Here is a 17,316-nt window from a genome sequence, read left to right as displayed (position 1 = left end):
AAGACCTGGGTTTCAGCTGTCGCATTCCTTGTGTCAAGTCACTCCTGAACAAGACACAGCGTCAGAAGTGTCTCGCCTGGGCTAAAGACAAAAAGGACTGGACTGCTGCTGAGTGGTCCAAAGTTATGTTCTCTGATGAAAGTACATTTTGCATTTCCTTTGGAAGTCAAGGTCCCAGAGTCTGGAGGAAGAGAGGAGAGGCACAGAATCCACGTTGCTTGAAGTCCAGTGTAAAGTTTCCACAGTCAGTGATGGTTTGGGGTGCCATGTCATCTGCTGGTGTTGGTCCACTGTGTTTTCTGAGGTCCAGGGTCAACGCAGCCGTCTACCAGGAAGTTTAAGAGCACTTCATGCTTCCTGCTGCTGACCAACTTTATGGAGATGCAGATTTCATTTTCCAACAGGACTTGGCACCTGCACACAGTGCCAAAGCTACCAGTACCTGGTTTAAGGACCATGGTATCTCTGTTCTTAATTGGCCAGCAAACTCGCCTGACCTTAACCCTATAGAAAATCTATGGGGTATTGTGAAGAGGATGATGCGATGCTCCAGACCCAACAATGCAGAAGAGCTGAAGGCCACTATCAGAGCAACCTGGGCTCTCATAACACTTGAGCAGTGCCACAGACTGATCCACTCCATGCCACGCCGCATTGCTGCAGTCATTCAGGCAAAAGGAGCCCCAACTAAGTATTGAGTGCTGTACATGCTCATACTTTTCATGTTCATACTTTTCAGTTGGCCAACATTTCTAAAAATCCTTTTTTTGTATTGGTCTTAAGTAATATTCTAATTTTCTGAGATACTGAATTTGGGGTTTTCATTAGTTGTCAGTTCTAATCATCAAAAGTAAAAGAAATAAACACTTGAAATATATCAGTCTGTGTGGAATGAATGTATACATTATACAAGTTTCACTTTTTGAATGGAATTACTGAAATAAATCAACTTTTTCATGATATTCTAATTATATGACCAGCACCTGTATGTCTCTGAAGTTGTGTCATTCGCTGCCTTCCCCCACACCCCTTCTCTAAACTAAGTCTTTCCTGTCAAAGTTAAATAGCCATGTCTGCTTAGGTAAAAACCGTTCAGGCATTCATGTGCTTATCATGTCAATACAGGTGGCTCTCTGATTGCATTTTTTATTGCCCCCAGCATCTGTCACAGGCTCACAGCATGGGCAAATTAGTAGTTTACCTGCTACTTTCCTCCAATTGGTTCCTTGTTTTCTTTTTAGATGTGAAGTGATTTGAAAAGACATGCTGACCATCTGTTTCTCTTCCTTGCCTAGATGCAACCGAGGAGTTTTTCGAGTACGATGCGGAGGAGTTCCTGGTGTTCCTGACCCTGCTCATCACAGAAGGAAGGACACCAGAATATTCTGTGAAGGGTAGAACCGAGGGGCTGCACTGTCCACCAGCCCAGTCGGCCATGCCGCCTCTTCACAAGCACGAATGCAGCGACAAACTGCCCCAGGTAGCATACACATCTGTGCACACCGCCTCTCATGTCTTTGTGAACAGAAGGCAGTCTCTTCTCATTTTACTCGAGGTTTTTATGATATCACTTATGAGATTTTTATTTTTAAAGGCCAGTTATTTCATGGATCCAGGATACTATGCATCCTCATAAAGTTCCCTTGGCCTTTGGAATTAAAACAGCCCCACATCATCACATACCCTTCACCATACCTAGAGATTGGCATGGTTTTATTTCAGTTAGCCTAATAGCTGGTTTGATTAGCATTGAGAGATGATTTTATGGAAAGTACCGCATGCCAATCTCTAGGTATGGTGAAGGGGATGTGATGATGTGGGGCTGTTTTAATTCCAAAGGCCAAGGGAACTTTATCAGGATGCATAGTATCCTGGATCCATGAAATAAAAATAAAAATCTGTCTGCCTCTATGGGAATTTAACATAAGGGTGTACTGACTTATGCCCCCTGTATTTTAAGGAAAAACATTTATTTATTTATTTACGATACATTATTCATTCACAAAGACAATTGGTGTCCTTAAAGATTGGATTTTTCCTCTTCTTTTTTTTTTAATTAAGGCATTAATATCACTTTCCAAAAGATGATTTTTTGTATTCCTCTTTTTAGTCAACTTTAGCTTGGGTGTCCTAATTCTTTCACATGACTGTATGTATGTGTGTGTGTGTATATATATATATATGTATGTGTGTATATATATATGAATCGATTTTTGGAATTCTATGAATCGGTAGAGCTTGAATTGTGATACGAATGTGAATCGATTTTTTTTGCACACCTCTAATATATAAATGTATAAATATATATTTATGAAATGAGATGTGACCTGCAGTAAATAAAATCGCTGAGAAATTCTGTTCTAAGTGATGCTCTCTTTGGGTCCCATCAGCTTTGCCCCTACATTTCAAGGTCCTGGTGTTGACATTCACTAATGAACACTAACCCCCCCACTTTTGTCCGCGGGTGTGTGTGTTTCAAGTGTCGGCAGGCAAGGCGAACCCATTCGGAGGTGATCCTGCTTTGGAGGAACAACATCCCCATCATGATCGAGGTCATGCTCCTGCCAGACTGTTGCTATGGTGATGAGTGCCCCCCAAGTGACCCCATCAGCGACCCGGTCATCAAGCAAGATGCTCTGCTGCTGGAGAGATGGACCCTGCAGCCAGTTCCAAGACAGTAAGGCATATATATATATATATATATATACATACATACATACATACATACATACACACATACATACATACACACATACATACACACATACACACACACAAAATCTTACTATTTAAGTATGGGCAATGCTAGAAAAGAGAGTTGTACAGCTATATGGACACAAAGGAGACTACAGTAACTCAACAACATTTAGTTTAGAGTCTGCAGTTTACAAGGGAAATATGGTATGTCGTAGTTCCAAGGTTGCTGCCTCCTCCCATCATCCATTGCTGTTCTTGGTTATCTTGACTGTTTCCACAACTAATGCCTTAACACAACCTGCTTACCTTGACATGACTTCAAATATATACAAAAGTACAACAAAAGGTAAAAATAGAGGTAGAAAATACCTAAACTGTGAAATAAATTGAACAAAAATGCAGACATTGGTAGATGTCACACAATTTTAGTTACATTACTATTCTATACTACTATATACTGCTATTTCTGAAACACATTTAGCCCCCCAAAAACATATACACCTTCACAAGAGCTGTGAAATCCCCACTTTTTTGTGTTTATTGCATTCATAATAAATTCAGTGCAGGTTTTAGCGTTTCTTTAATTTACAGTATGGAATTGTAAATGCATAAGTTTCATCTATCACTAGATCCAGAGACATGCAAAGGTAAAGGCTAAAAAAGTTATAAAATGCTAAAAATCTAAATATAATACGGGATAAAATAATAAAACTAAAAGAAAAGAAAAACACATAATTGGCTTGGCACTCAGAGGGTTAATTAGCCTTACAAATTGGCCCACTTTCTTACTGACGCGGAGGCACAGGGAACACTGTTTTCTTATTAACCTGACATACTGGCACATTTCCACCTCCTTTTAACTGTGTTTTTAATAGAAGCGGTGATCGTTTCATTGAGGAGAAGACCCTGCTGTTGGCTGTTCGCTCCTACGTCTTCTTCTCCCAGCTCAGTGCCTGGCTCAGCGCCTCCCATGGTATCGTCCCGAGAAACATCCTGTACAGGTCAGACATAATACTCTGACTAACACACTGAAGACTTTCACACTGGTGGGCTTAAGACTTTTCACTAAGGCTGTTGGACCAGATTATCAAAGCTACAGGACACTTCTAAAGTGGTGTTCTTTTCAAATGTGTATATATAGGTGTTAACCTTGTGTGCTGTGCTGTTTTGAAAATTGAATCAGAGGAAGTAAAACTGGATCTCTAGAAGCTCAGACAATTCCTGGATATGTTGAGATGTTAAAGTTAACAATGGCGTGTTAATTGAATCTCTCTCTCACTGTCTGTCAAACAGGATCAGTGCTGCTGATGAGGAGTTGGTGTGGCAGTTTTCCCAGCCGCCTTCAGAACACATTTTCCCAGTCCCCAATGTATCCCAGAGTGTTGCACTGCAGGTTCGTGTCCAGTCGCTCCCCCGCCAACCCACCTACCCCACCCTGGCTTGCAGCATCCATACAGGTCTGCCTCCGCTTTACAGCAAGACCCCCAGCCTCAACCCAAACCTCAACAGCCATGGTGGCCTGGCCACCCACAAAAAGAGCCAGGACCCCAGCAAAGACAACCTCCTTCACAACTCTAACATGTACAGCAAGAGCTCCAACTCCATGTCTGGCCTTCTCCTCAATGGATTACCCATTCCTAATCTCCCCATCAACAACATCCCCATTAATAGCCTTCCCCACACTGCAGTCCCCCCTCCTTACAGCAAGAAGAGCCAGGAGCCTGGTGAGGACCACGCGTATCAGAATGGAGAGCTTCCACAGGTCAACATCCCCCAACGTCAGGGCTCCCCACTGTTCCACAGGTCCTCTCACTCCTCCACGCCCTCCCGCTCCCACTCCCCCTCTCCACTTGCCACAAGTAAAGCTGGGAAGTGGCTGTACTCGGCTCTTAATGGTTCATCTGACCCGACACAAGTAGAGGACTATGGGTCTGGCACTAATAGCAATGATAGGTCAAAGGGTCCCATCCCTGAGCCACTGAGAGCTTTTAAGAACTTCTCCTTGGCTGAGCCACCCCGTTGTCCCTCCCCAAGGGCTGCAACCGAGACAAACCCCCTGATTGGCTCCCTGCTGCAGGAGAGACAGGAAGTTATTGCCCGCATCGCACAGAGGCTCAACTTCTGCGACCCCACAGCACCGCCACTCCCTCCCGGCCTTTTTGCTTCTGACAACCCTCCCAAAGCCATGTGGGGCAGTAACCATGACGACATAACTGCCAGTAAGACCAAAGAGCCAGAGGTACCGCCCTATGAGTCTGTGGGACGTGTGTGGCCCAGCCCCTTCAACACACCCGTGACTGACCCTTCTTTTAACAAACGGGAGAGCTCCTCCCCTAAACCTGCAGCATGCAGGAAGCTGAAAATGACTGAGATAAGAGACAGAGAGGATGAGAGGAATGGAGAGAGGGAGAGAGAGAAGGAAAAAGACAGGGAGAGAGACAGCTCCCTGATCGCCCAGGCAGTACAAGACATAACTAGACTCATCCAGGAGAGACTATCTGTCCCCTCTCTGTCCCCAAGGCATAGCAGGAGCAGCAGCCATCTGCACCACACACACACGACAACAATCACACACACGGTCCGCACATACTCGCACACCACACACATCCCACAAGCCTCACACACTGCCACCAACGGCCACATACCGAGCCATGCACCTCACAAAGGCAGCAGTCGCACCGCTGCCGCACACCCGCCCGTTTGCACAGAAAAGCCCCGGGTCGATCCGGGGGCCGAATGCCATTCTCCCCGGGCCCAAAATGGTGCTTACTTTACACTTGAAGAACCCTCATTCAAAGGCCAGCCCCACGCCCAGGCTGGTCGCTGTTTACGAACTCCCCCACAGGAAAAGCTCGGAGTCAGGACACCCAGCAGCCATGAAACCCCATCGGCCTCCCCTGTCCTTGAGAACAGCCCAAGGAATGCCCAGATCTTTAGTTGGACTTGCAATGATGGCAGCCCAGCAATGAACTGTAACATAAGCCACAACCACAGCACGCCTCAGCCTCAGCTTCAGTCCCAGATGCAGTGCTGTGCACCAGCCCAGGCCTCTGCCCTGCAGGATGAGAACCAGGCACCCTCGTTGTCTGGATGCTCCAACACCTCCAGTCCAGACGTGACTCCAGACATGACCCCCCCTTCTACTGTCCTGGTAAGGACATTTTAACGGGCATTGTTTGTCCATAAACTTTTGAGTGATAGCCCATTTACTAATTTGCAATTATTCCATTTGTCATGCCATATCCCTGTTTAAATGAGGCTTGGTTCAACTGCATCATTAAAAAAACGAATTGTTCAACATTTTGGCAAATAAGCCCTTTCGCTTTATTGCCGAGAGTTAAGAGAAGATGGATACCACTTTCATGTCTGTAAGGTAAATATGAAACTGCAGCCAGTTGGCTTAGCACAAAGACTGGAAACGATGAAAAAGCTGGCCTGGCTCTGTCCAAAAGTATTGAAATCCTCCGACCCCTCCCCACCCCTAAAGCTCACAAAATAAAACGTAATATCTTGTTTGTTTAATCTTTACAAAAAGAAAATCGTATAACAAGGGTTGCAGGGCCATTTATTTTCCGGGAGCAGGGATTTCTTGTAGTCTCTGCTGTTTTCAGTGTTTGTGCTAAGCTAAGACAACCAACTGCTTGCAAAATGCTATTATTTTAAGGCATATTCTAAACTACAGTCTGCAATTAATTGTGTAACTACAGGCAAAACATGTTTTCAAATGTAACATGTCAAACTGGAATGAGCCTCCTCATTTATACACTGCTTAGTTTCATTGCGAGTTTTGCTGGGAGCAGGTGGGACTGGAGTGGTATTCAAGACGGCATATGATATATGAGGACGGATTATTTTAGTTTACTTGCAAACTGTCCTAATTTCTGTCCATCTCTGTGCTCCAGCGAGCTCACAGCCCCTCCCCGCTGCGCCCCTGCAACAGCTGGAAGAAACAGAATCGCCACTCATTAGACGCCACAGCGACCAAGGCCTTCCACCCGTGTACTGGCCTGCCTCTGCTCTCCAGCCCTGTAAGAAACACACACTCATCTTCACAGTGATTAGTGTTAAGATAACACTTTCTACATACAGGCTCACAGTCACAAACACTTACTGACTCAGTCATTGTCGGTATCCATGCAGTTGTGTTTGCCATAACACCACACTCACTACCCTTTATTTCAAGCCATCTGAAGCATTACTCACAGTACTTTCACAAGTGTAAGAAGTGGACCTGTGAATGTTTGTCGTTTAGAGACTTTCAAATATCTGGCAGCTGTTTTTATTGCTGTTGCCTAGCCGCTGAGTTGATAGCCAAGGTTAATGTACACACAAAAACACACACACACACACACACACACATCGACAGGTGAGGCACATGACTCATCTGTGCCTCACCGACCACAGTAAGTTGTTTCATTAAGTTTATCAGATTGCCACACTCCCAGATCATCACAGTCAGTTTCCTGCCTTCTTATTGGTCTCACTCACACATTTAAACACTATGATGTACACACAGACACTCGTGGGAACTCTCAGGCTCACACAGCCTCACCAACACACAAGCTCACACACTGTATTTTGACATACGCATCATGATGCAGATTGCTGAAAATATAGTCATGCTAATATTTTGAAATCAGTTTATCTTTGATGCGTTTTGATTTTTTTTTTTTTTATACAATAAGTAAACCTATTTTGATAATATAGTTTTAGTGAGCGATTTAAAATGTATTTTTCCTGTCATTAAAAACTCAAACTTATGCTTGTAAATGTCTCTCCTGTGAGCTTAAAATTTCAATTTACGAGTCCTAGACTTTAAAAAAAATGAAACAGATCTCTTGTCCTCCAAGCTCTAAACTTGGATACTGTGCCAGTTGCTCTGTGTTAATCATGTCCGTGTCCTGTGTGTGTGCCGCAGGTTCCTCAGAGGAAAAATCAAACGGGCTACTTTCACCTGGACTCCTCTCTGGTCGGCTGTAAGGGTTTGCCTTGGGCCTCTGGGAAAAGGTACACATTTTCTCACATGGGATCTTTATTACTATAGTTCCCAGACTCTTACTCAGTTTGTCCACGAGGATAAGGTCAGGATACTGAACAGGTTTAATGCCGTGTTAGTAACAGTTAAACAAAGAGGTTTTCTTTTTTTTTGTTTTACAGCTACCTCCCACATCATCTGTTTATTATAGTGCCATCTGGAAAAAAGTTACTAATGCTTTGCATTATAATTTAAAAAAAACTTGTTTTTCTCACAATGCAACATTTCAGCTGGTTACTATGTTTAAGTGCCAGAAAGGCAATCTGGTTTTGATATTTTTTTATTGTGTGGAAAGTTGAATTATTAGTTAGTTTTTTTTGTTTACCACCAGTATTAATCACATCATCATGTATTAGGGATCTATATTAGAGAGGTTTGCTACAGCTGACACTAAACCCTAACAAGCTGACACGGTTTTAAAAGCATTGTCTGTGTGTTAAGAGATCAGACAATAAGAGTGTTGTTCTGAGTGGTGAGGTTAGGTCAGCCCTGTTCTGACTATTCTTCTCAAGCTGCCACCTGCTGAAGCTCTCTGTACTGTACTCTGTACTAGAATCACACACATTCTGCTCAAAATGGCAGCAACAACTGAATTGGCTTTATATACACAGAGCTTCACGGCACTGCCTACACACAACAGATGTGCTTTTGATAAAGCAGATGTTTTAAAGTTTGGCCGTCAGGGTGTAAAGTAAATTTTAGCCACTAGACAAGTTCTGGTCAATTTGGCTCTAGGAAATTTGCTTAATTAATACATATATGTAACTTAGGATTCGTATGTATGACCAATGGACGCTTAATATTCTTCCTGTTCCTTCAGAGTAACAAATATTTTTGAGATGGCTAATGTCGCTTTTGTTACACACAGGAATTCAGTCAGGTAATTGTATCTTGCTCTGATCGCAGGTCTGTTCAGACATACCAGGAACCCTTGTCACAGAGACATCTGAAGATGCTCTTTTACACGCGTCGTCATGAAAACAAGTTGATCGTGTGTGTGTGTGTGTGTGTTTTAACGCTTCAGGGTGTGTCTTAAGAGAGAGGGGTACATAGATGAGTCACAGCAGCTGTTCATTGCCAGCGCTCCACCTGCCAGTCTCAGTCTGCTGGGAAACTTTGAGGTATAACACACAAACGCACTCAGAATCATGTCTTCCATTCATCATGTTTGAGAGTAGCATACTTTCACTCATGCTATTTTTCTTACCTACATAATTCAATTATCAAATTAAACAAATGAAATTGCATTCAAATATTGAATTGGGTTTCCCTAGGAGTGTGTGCTGAACTACCGCCTGGAGCCTTTAGGGTTAGTGGAGGGTTTCACAGCAGAGGTTGGAGCCAGCGGGTCCTTCTGCCCCAGTCACCTGACCTTACCTGTCGAGGTGTCATTCTACAGTGTATCCGATGACAATGCTCCCTCACCATACATGGTGAGATTTCTTTAGTGTTTTAGTTATTCAATCAATAATTCTTTTCTTTTTTTTTGCTAGCCTGTCTGATTAAGCCTTGAGCTGAAAGCTGTATCTGCAACTGTCCTCATATGTATGTGTGTGTGTGTGTGTGTGTGTGTGTGTGTGTGTGTGAGCTCAACTGTGTATTACATTTTGTGTGCCTGTTTGTGACATACAGTGGTTGCCATGTGTTTTTACAGGGTGTGATCAACCTGGAGTCCCTGGGGAAAAGGGGCTACCGCGTACCTCCATCAGGAACCATTCAAGTGGTAAGGGAACCCCTTAGGTTGTATTTTTTTTTTATTTTTGTACAAATGTAGATGTTCTATGAATATTTATTTCTATTACACATCTGCTTCATTGTGTACACATGGCTGAGGACAAAGTCACACCATGTAACTAAAGAAAAGGGAGACCACTAGTGGTTAAAGAGGGAAATTAATCTAACAAGGGGATGTTTTCATTTATTTATGGTGCTTACACTTCTGAATTTGAAAGCCATTTTCCTCGATATACATTATTTGAATTATTGGGATGATATGCACAGTGTTCATTTCAGTTCATTTCATGTATCTTCTGCAGCATGTAAGGTTTTGTCGTGTAGTTATAGATCGATAAAGTCAGGTCACAAAGAGTTAGAAAGTGGTCTAAATCCTCCCATGCGCTCTGTTTATACCTTTCAGACCTTATTTAATCCCAACAAGACCGTGGTAAAGATGTTTGTTGTGATGTACGACCTACGAGCCATGCCTGCTGGACACCAGACCTTCCTGCGCCAGAGGACCTTCTCTGTTCCCGTCCGCCGTGACACAAACAATCATACCAGCAGGAAGCCCCTCGGCCAGGGACGCACCTTGCGCTACCTCGTTCATCTGAGGTAAGTTGGCTGTCATTTTGTCTCTAGTGCACACTAAACTGAATTTTATATCCCATAGGGGTGATGTTTCTGCCCTATTATTTATCTTATCTATCTCTGTCTTTCGTCTTCCTCACCTATTTCGACCAGGTTCCAGAGTTCTAAGTCTGGGAAGATCTACCTCCATAGAGACATCCGTCTGCTGTTTTCCAGGAAGTCCATGGAGGTGGACAGCGGAGCTGCCTACGAGCTCCAGTCCACCACAGAGTCCCCTATTGACCCACCATTTTCTCCCCGCTGCTGAGGCCTGACTCCCTCCCTCCCTCCACCCGGCAGGCGACCACCGAAGCTTCAATCACACCTTGATGCCAGCGATAGACTCTTACGCAGCCCATGGCTAGATAAACTGCACCTAAAAGAGAAGCAATTTAAGGACTGCAGTCAACAAGACTTACCTGGCATGTGCCCAAAAATCTTAAATTTCATCCCTTCTGTCACCCCAGAACTGACAAGGTGGTGCTAAGAGCCTGGGTGACTCGTCAGAGATGATGTTCTTTGTTAAGTGCACAACCTTGGATTAAAGAGGTTGGGTCAAAGGTTATGGTTGTAGAGTACAGTATGTTTCAGATCCTGTTCTCCTGGTTAAGAAGGCCTTACCAGATATAATCGTTCAATCTTTTTCCTGCTGTTGTGTGTATCCCCTCCAGCGTCTGGCAGGAGAGTAGAGACCAGTGATCGTCTACAGAAGCAGTTAGACACTTAAATTATTTCAGCAAAGTTTAGGCTACTTTACTCTTTTTACTAAAATCAAAAATGTTAATTGGACCTGTACTCAACATAATGAATGCATTTTCAACCTCAATTAATGTCATCATAAATGCAATACAAGGCCCATTTAATGGTAAAATATTTTGTTTTAAATCCTAAAAGATTAGATTGATTGAACTGAAAGTGAATTTACCTTTGACCCTGTGATTCCTGAGCTCGGAGCAAAGGGAGTGCGTATGGAAGAAGAAGTGGGTGTTAGACTGCGGTGCAACGCCATCCCCTCGTCCAAAAAAAACATACCATGGACCACTAAAGAAGTTGAACAAGCAATAAGGCTAGATTCAACTGAAATCATCACAGCAGAACATCAGAAGTGCACTGTGGATTTTTTTTTCTCATAACTGGAAATGAAACAGAAAATAGTAATATTCTAATACTTTTGTACTGTTACAGAACCACTTTATTGGAAGTGTTGCAATAGAAAGAGTAACCTTAGTTTAGTGTTTACACATTCACTTTCAGTTTACTTACCATCAGTTTATTTAATATTTAAATTAATATTTTCAGTTACTACCTGTGACGTCTGTCATGCTAAGATGATGTAGTGCAAACTGTATATCATAGTATGTATTTTTGACATTAATATTCAAATCTGAAAAAAATATATCTATATATCTTCTAAAGCAATCTTGAGAGCTGCTCTGTCTCTTTGTTTATTATTTTTCCCACCGTGTTTCCTACCACTACATCTCCATACTGTCACACCCTGGAATGAAAGGTACAAAACACAATGTGAGTTCTGCTTCTCCTTTTGAAATTGGTCCTAAACTGCACAATATGATCAAAAACAACAGAACTGTGGCACAGCTGTGGTTTTTGGAATTACATACCAGTCACAAATACCTTTATGGATACACCTTTATATGACAATAAAGAACTTGAAACTTGAAATCATGGGCGTATTTCAACTAAAATAACATTTCTGGATGCAAAGCTATTCTTACATAAAGCAATTTGGTAAATAATTATGTTTCTGCTGTGCGGCATGTTACCAGTGACACCTTTGACTTGTAAATACTAGAGATGTTCCGATACCAGTATCGGTATCGGCTCCGATACTGCCTAAAACGCTGGTATCGGGAAGTACTGGAGTTTATGCACCGATCCGATACCACGTAATAACTCCCTAAAGAAAATCTACGTTAAAGTAGTTTATTTACGTTCTTTTTCTGTTATAACTGACTGTCAAACTGCAGAATAAAAGAAAGTTCTGTGGCATTCATGTTTCACAAAGAGTTTAACCTGAGCCAGACCAACAACAAAGATAGAAATCATATCACATCCATACAGGGATAGTAGTATACAGCTGTTAAAACATAATAAAATATATGACACACTGGTATCTAATCGGTACTCGGTATCGGCCGATACGCAAGTTCAGGTATTGGTATCGGGAAGCAAAAAATGGTATCGGACCATCTCTAGTAAATACCTTTTAAAATGTATAAAAACATGTAAACTCAAACAAGATTGTGATAAGGGACCAAAAATAGCATAATGCTAGAATTGGTAACATGGTTGACTTTAGAGAGGGACCAGAATTGTTTATCTATAGGTACAGTATCAATGGGTCATGTATCAATTAAAAGTTACAACACTGTTTTAGGTTTTATCATAATTAACACAATAAGTGGAACAGCACTAATGGCAAGTGGGAGTAATGTTCATCAAGATAAACAGAGTATTTTTACAGTAGCACATGCTTGATGACAAATTTTAGGATCTAAAGAAGAAAATAAATGCAATGTTTGTCCAAAAAATAGTAAGCCTAAATGTGAGGGGCAAATTCTTACTGGACACAACTGCATCCCCCAAAAGGGGTTTAAGCATATTCAGAGGTATGCATTTTAGTCTGTGTGTAGCACAGCATGTACCCTGACTGCTGGGAGGTGCAGCTTGAAGTCCGCAATACTTCACACTCATCAAGACCATCGACTGTATAATCAAGACTACACACAGCAATCTAACAGCTGACAAAAGTAGGTGAGTACTGCTGTCAGTTTGGCATACAAAGCTGCAAATACAGTTAGGTGATTGCCATTGGGATCTTAGAAGAAGAACAAAAACGGTAAGAGCAAGCAATAAAATGAAATACAAAATATAAATAACAAAATAGTTAGGGAACACATAACATGAACTACACTGTTCATCAGTGCAGCATTAATAATCCTCAAGATCTAAAGATTATCTGACTGCAATCTGGATTTGTGTCACAACACATGCATCAGCTGATCGTTATGCTATGCAATGTAAAAAAAAAAATAATAATCCCAGCAAGTATGTGTGGGAGTAGCACTACAGTAGTGCCCGAACGTGGGCGCGCATGGTGTCTCCGTATGTCACGTACTATCTGCTTGTGCGGGAGTGCGAGCTCGATAGGACTCGTATGGGTACGGAAAGTCAGAGCAGGGGATTTGTGGATCACTTGTTCAACTAGTGAACAATCTCTTGTCTGAGATCACGATAGCACAGAAATGTCGGGGGATAACGAAGAAACACAGACGACCGAGAACACACCAATGGACGAGAAGGTAAGTTAGCAGTTTAGCAGCAGCTGTAGCACCACTGACTTTGTTATAGCTAGCTAATGCTACGTTTTATAGCTTAACGTTAGCTTATTCGCCCGCGCTCGTTATTGTTGACATAACAACCGAAGACAGCGACTAAGCCCTTGATATATTAGTTTTTGTTATCTGTCAAGCTTCGTAACGACATTAGCTAGCTACGTTACTGGTTAGGTAGCCCGCCGTTTCGGTTGCTAATATAGCTAATGTTTCGGATGGTCTGTGTGAATGTCAGAGGTGCCGCTAGCTTCTGTTAGCTAATGCTAAGCTAAGCAAGCAAACTCATGACATTCACACACTGGAAAATAGGTAACAGTTAGCTCAGCTGCTAACGTTAGCTTTGTTCAACCATGGATGTTAATGTTAGAGCTCAACCCAACAGATTGCAGTAACGTTACTCTGGCCTAAAGCCTAACGTTAGTTACAGTACCGTTAATGTTATACCGTTATTGTATTCAACTTTACCGCCGTTTCGCGTGCTGCTAGCTTGTCCCAGCTGTCAACAAACTGACGGTTATTTTGCAGCACATTAACTGTTAACGTTAGCGGTCAATTCCAACCGAGTAGCTACATGTTAGCTCTACGGTGTCTACTTTTTATTCACTTTGTGAGACTGCTGTTGTCGAGAAAACAAAAGCCAATATTTCCTTTTTATGTTTATGTCGATTGGGAAAGCATATCGCAATTAAAAGCAGTAGCGGTAATTTGAACCTGTAACTTGAATTTAACACTGTCCCTGGCAGGTGAATATTTAACTCTAAGTTACGTTACTTCTGTGCTAACATTGTTTTAACCGTCTTTGTTAGAAATAGGCAGGTAACCACTGTTGCTTGGGTCTTATCCAGCAATGTTAGCAAACGTTTGTATACGTTAGTCAAAGGTCTACGTTAAACATTACCTTGTTCAGCTTTGTCCTTGTTGTCTGTGTGTTTACTTTAAGAGCAACAAAAGCCAACGTCAAATTCCCTGTAATTATGTGTTCACACTCACTTGGCCATTAAAGCTGATTCTGATTTTCTCTATACCATGCCATCAGCTGAGAAATGTTTCAGTGTAGCCTGGAGGCACCTGGTAAATGTACTCTTGCTGCGCAGCATTTGAGCATTTATTTTAATGCCTAATGCTTCTCCTTGTTTTCAGCAGGTTCAGGACAAGGTGATCAGTCCTGAGAAGTCAGAGGAGGCTAAACTGAAGGCCAGATACCCAAATTTAGGAAATAAACCTGGGGGCTCTGACCTGCTTCGCAAACGGCTCCAGAAAGGGGTGAGTTATTTCTTGTTTTTGTCTGCAAAACGTTTAGAGTTCGCTTAGGTACAGTCTTTAAACCTACTGTCATTTGTTAGTAACATTGCACTTACACTCAGTTTCCATTTTATATGGTACCTAAACTAAAGCTGGTTGACAAATTAATATCAACTCAAGGTTCACTTTCTAGAGTTTTCCACAGTATACCATTTACATCAATGAGAACACACAACATTTTAGAACCACCCCTCAGTCTAACAATACAAATCAACAACACTACAAACTACAGTCTCCAAAATGACTATAACGTTGAACACCTCTCGACAGTTTCAACGAAGCATGAGCGTACAATTACACTGTCTCCATATATTTTATGATGATATAATATTGGTATGCTGGAATGATTGATTATGCATAGACCTACATTAGTGGACCATCGTGATAAACAATTCATTTATCAAGTAAAAATTCCAGCAAACGCTGGTTTGCAGCCTCTTAAATGTGAGGAGTAGCTGCTTCTCTCTGCTTTGATCTCGTTGTAATTCATTCACTGCTGGCCAAAGAAAACAATTTGAAGTTATCACTTTAGGTTTCTGGAATAATTTCTGATGTGCACTTGCCATCCTTTTTGGACATTTTGTTAGACTAAGTAATCACTTGAATAATCTGTAATTAAATTCATTGAAAAAACTAAATAAACACTGTTACCGCCTGGCTCAAGGCCGGCAACAAAAGGGACGTCACACGCAAGATAAGTCAAAAAGTTGTTTATTTAAACTAACTAGACATAATAACACAACCTAACTGAACATAAGCTTAATGGTGGAGTGTGTAGCGGTGGAAGACATCAGTTGGGTTTGCAGTGTGTGGAGGGGTGAATGTATGTCGCAGCAAACCAAACAAAGGACAAAATGTTGAGATGGATGCAAAAGGTCTATCTGTAAGCCACACCCAGATGGCCAGGTACAGACGACCCTCCCAGCTCCACCTACCCGCCCACTCCCAGTGCCTGCAGAACATGACAGGCAGGCAGATTGGGAGGGGTCGTCACAACACAAACAGTATTTTCTTTATTTACATTTTAGCCACAATAGCAGAGATCGCGAGAGGGGCGAGGCATGATGTGCCGGGTGTCAGGCTTTATCCCAGCAACGTACATCCGTTGAGCCAGACTACCTATACCAACTTTCAATGAGCAGAATAACACGAAACCAACTGAAAAATTGTGAATCACGTGGCATGCATGCTTGTGTTTGTGCATGTGCGTCCTCCTACAGACAAAATGAGGACCTACTCGTAAGAACGCTGCTCCAGTCCATAACACTACTAGTGCTCAAAAACTCCAAAGGGTATAAAAATCACAATTTGTGGCATTTGCTCTCTTTACCATCTGCCTAAAATAAATGAGCAAGTCTTTAAAAATGGACTTAAGAAATGTACTACTATTCTATTAAAATCAGCAAATCTGTGTATGTTGCATACTGAAATTGTACATTTCTCCTTGCAATGATTAATGTGTTCATTTTTCATAGATCACACTTTAAAATGTGAATCTTATGCCTCTCTACAGCAAAAGTACTTTGACTCTGGAGACTACAACATGGCTAAAGCCAAGATAAAGAACAAGCAGTTGCCGACAGCTGCGCCGGAGAAGACGGAGATCACAGGGGACCACATCCCCACCCCCCAGGACCTGCCCCAGAGGAAACCTTCTCTGGTGGCCAGTAAACTCGCAGGCTGATGCACACACAGCCTCGACAGCCCCTGCAGCACCCCCCCGCTCTGACCCTCTCCACTCACCTCTCAGAGCTGTAACATTACCTCTCCCACCCCTCACAGTACCTGTCCCCTGCCTATTCCCCCTCCCCACCAGCCTGGACTGCACCCAACAGGAACCCACACCTAGCGAACTGGCTAGCTGATACCTTCGAATCCTGTTTAATTTTGTTTTCACACCATGTGGCTCTGTCTACTGCCTCCTATCCTTGTTTCCCCCACTACTTCTCCAAACTGACTGTCTTTCTGTTATTGTCTTCTTACTTTTCCGTGTTCCTTTTTATTTTCTCTTTACTTCAATGTAAGATACGCTGAAAGACAGGACATCAAGTGTGAGTGTGATGAGCGATTTGTGACACCTTTCTACCACTGATACAACAGTTTTTACTGGCTGAAGAGAGCGGTGAGCAGCCCTTACATGTTTAGAGGGCTTTGGTATGGTCATCAAGATCCATCAATTTGGAAGTGTGTGTGTGTGTATATGTATGTATGTATGTATGTATGTATATATATATATATATATATATATATATATATATATATATATATCTCTCCCCTTTTGTTTGGCACAGGGGCAGATGTCAGTCATTTTAGAATGTTTTAAATCAGATTTGTATATCATTAACTGTATGTCCTTATTCTAAATTATGCTGGCAATATGCTTGTGATTTACTGAATATAGTAATCCAGAGGCCAAGCTCAGTTTTGTTTACACTTTGATTGTGAGCCATGGAAGGAAGCTGTACTAAAGGACCACACAACGAAGGCCAGAGTGTGATATATAACTGCATGTGTGTTGCAGGGTTCTGGGAGGCGACCCTCACTGAGCTCCATTTTAAATGTATCCAGGTGCACTGAACA

General features: G+C 42.2%; 2 protein-coding genes across 3 annotated transcripts in view; both read left to right on the top strand.

Annotated features, from left to right (window-relative positions):
• Nucleotides 1–10,643, top strand: part of atosa (atos homolog A) — a 32,880-nt gene extending 22,237 nt beyond the window's left edge. Inside the window, exons 2-12 of the mRNA XM_078252401.1 lie at nt 1,296–1,480; nt 2,481–2,677; nt 3,573–3,698; nt 3,991–5,848; nt 6,600–6,725; nt 7,616–7,704; nt 8,757–8,853; nt 9,007–9,165; nt 9,387–9,455; nt 9,870–10,063; nt 10,193–10,643. Of these exons, the coding sequence (XP_078108527.1) occupies nt 1,296–1,480; nt 2,481–2,677; nt 3,573–3,698; nt 3,991–5,848; nt 6,600–6,725; nt 7,616–7,704; nt 8,757–8,853; nt 9,007–9,165; nt 9,387–9,455; nt 9,870–10,063; nt 10,193–10,346 (3,254 nt within the window). The 3' untranslated portion in view covers nt 10,347–10,643. The remainder of the gene's footprint in view (nt 1–1,295; nt 1,481–2,480; nt 2,678–3,572; nt 3,699–3,990; nt 5,849–6,599; nt 6,726–7,615; nt 7,705–8,756; nt 8,854–9,006; nt 9,166–9,386; nt 9,456–9,869; nt 10,064–10,192) is intronic.
• A 2,547-nt stretch (nt 10,644–13,190) lies between these two features.
• arpp19a (cAMP-regulated phosphoprotein 19a) lies at nt 13,191–16,951 on the top strand. 2 transcript variants are annotated; one of them, XM_078252381.1, is made up of 3 exons: nt 13,191–13,401; nt 14,575–14,697; nt 16,250–16,951. In XM_078252381.1, exons 1-3 carry the CDS (start codon nt 13,345–13,347, stop codon nt 16,418–16,420), a joined length of 351 nt encoding a protein of 116 aa, XP_078108507.1. In that variant the 5' UTR covers nt 13,191–13,344; the 3' UTR covers nt 16,421–16,951. The 2 variants fall into 2 exon arrangements, with proteins under 2 accessions (XP_078108507.1, XP_078108515.1); XM_078252389.1 differs by having other exon boundaries at nt 13,195–13,401; nt 14,578–14,697.
• The last annotated feature ends 365 nt before the right edge of the window (nt 16,952–17,316 follow it).

Source organism: Sander vitreus, chromosome 1 (genome assembly GCF_031162955.1).
Source record: "Sander vitreus isolate 19-12246 chromosome 1, sanVit1, whole genome shotgun sequence".
In the NCBI taxonomy this organism is placed as follows: domain Eukaryota; kingdom Metazoa; phylum Chordata; class Actinopteri; order Perciformes; family Percidae; genus Sander; species Sander vitreus.
This window is presented reverse-complemented; position numbering and strand designations above follow the sequence as displayed.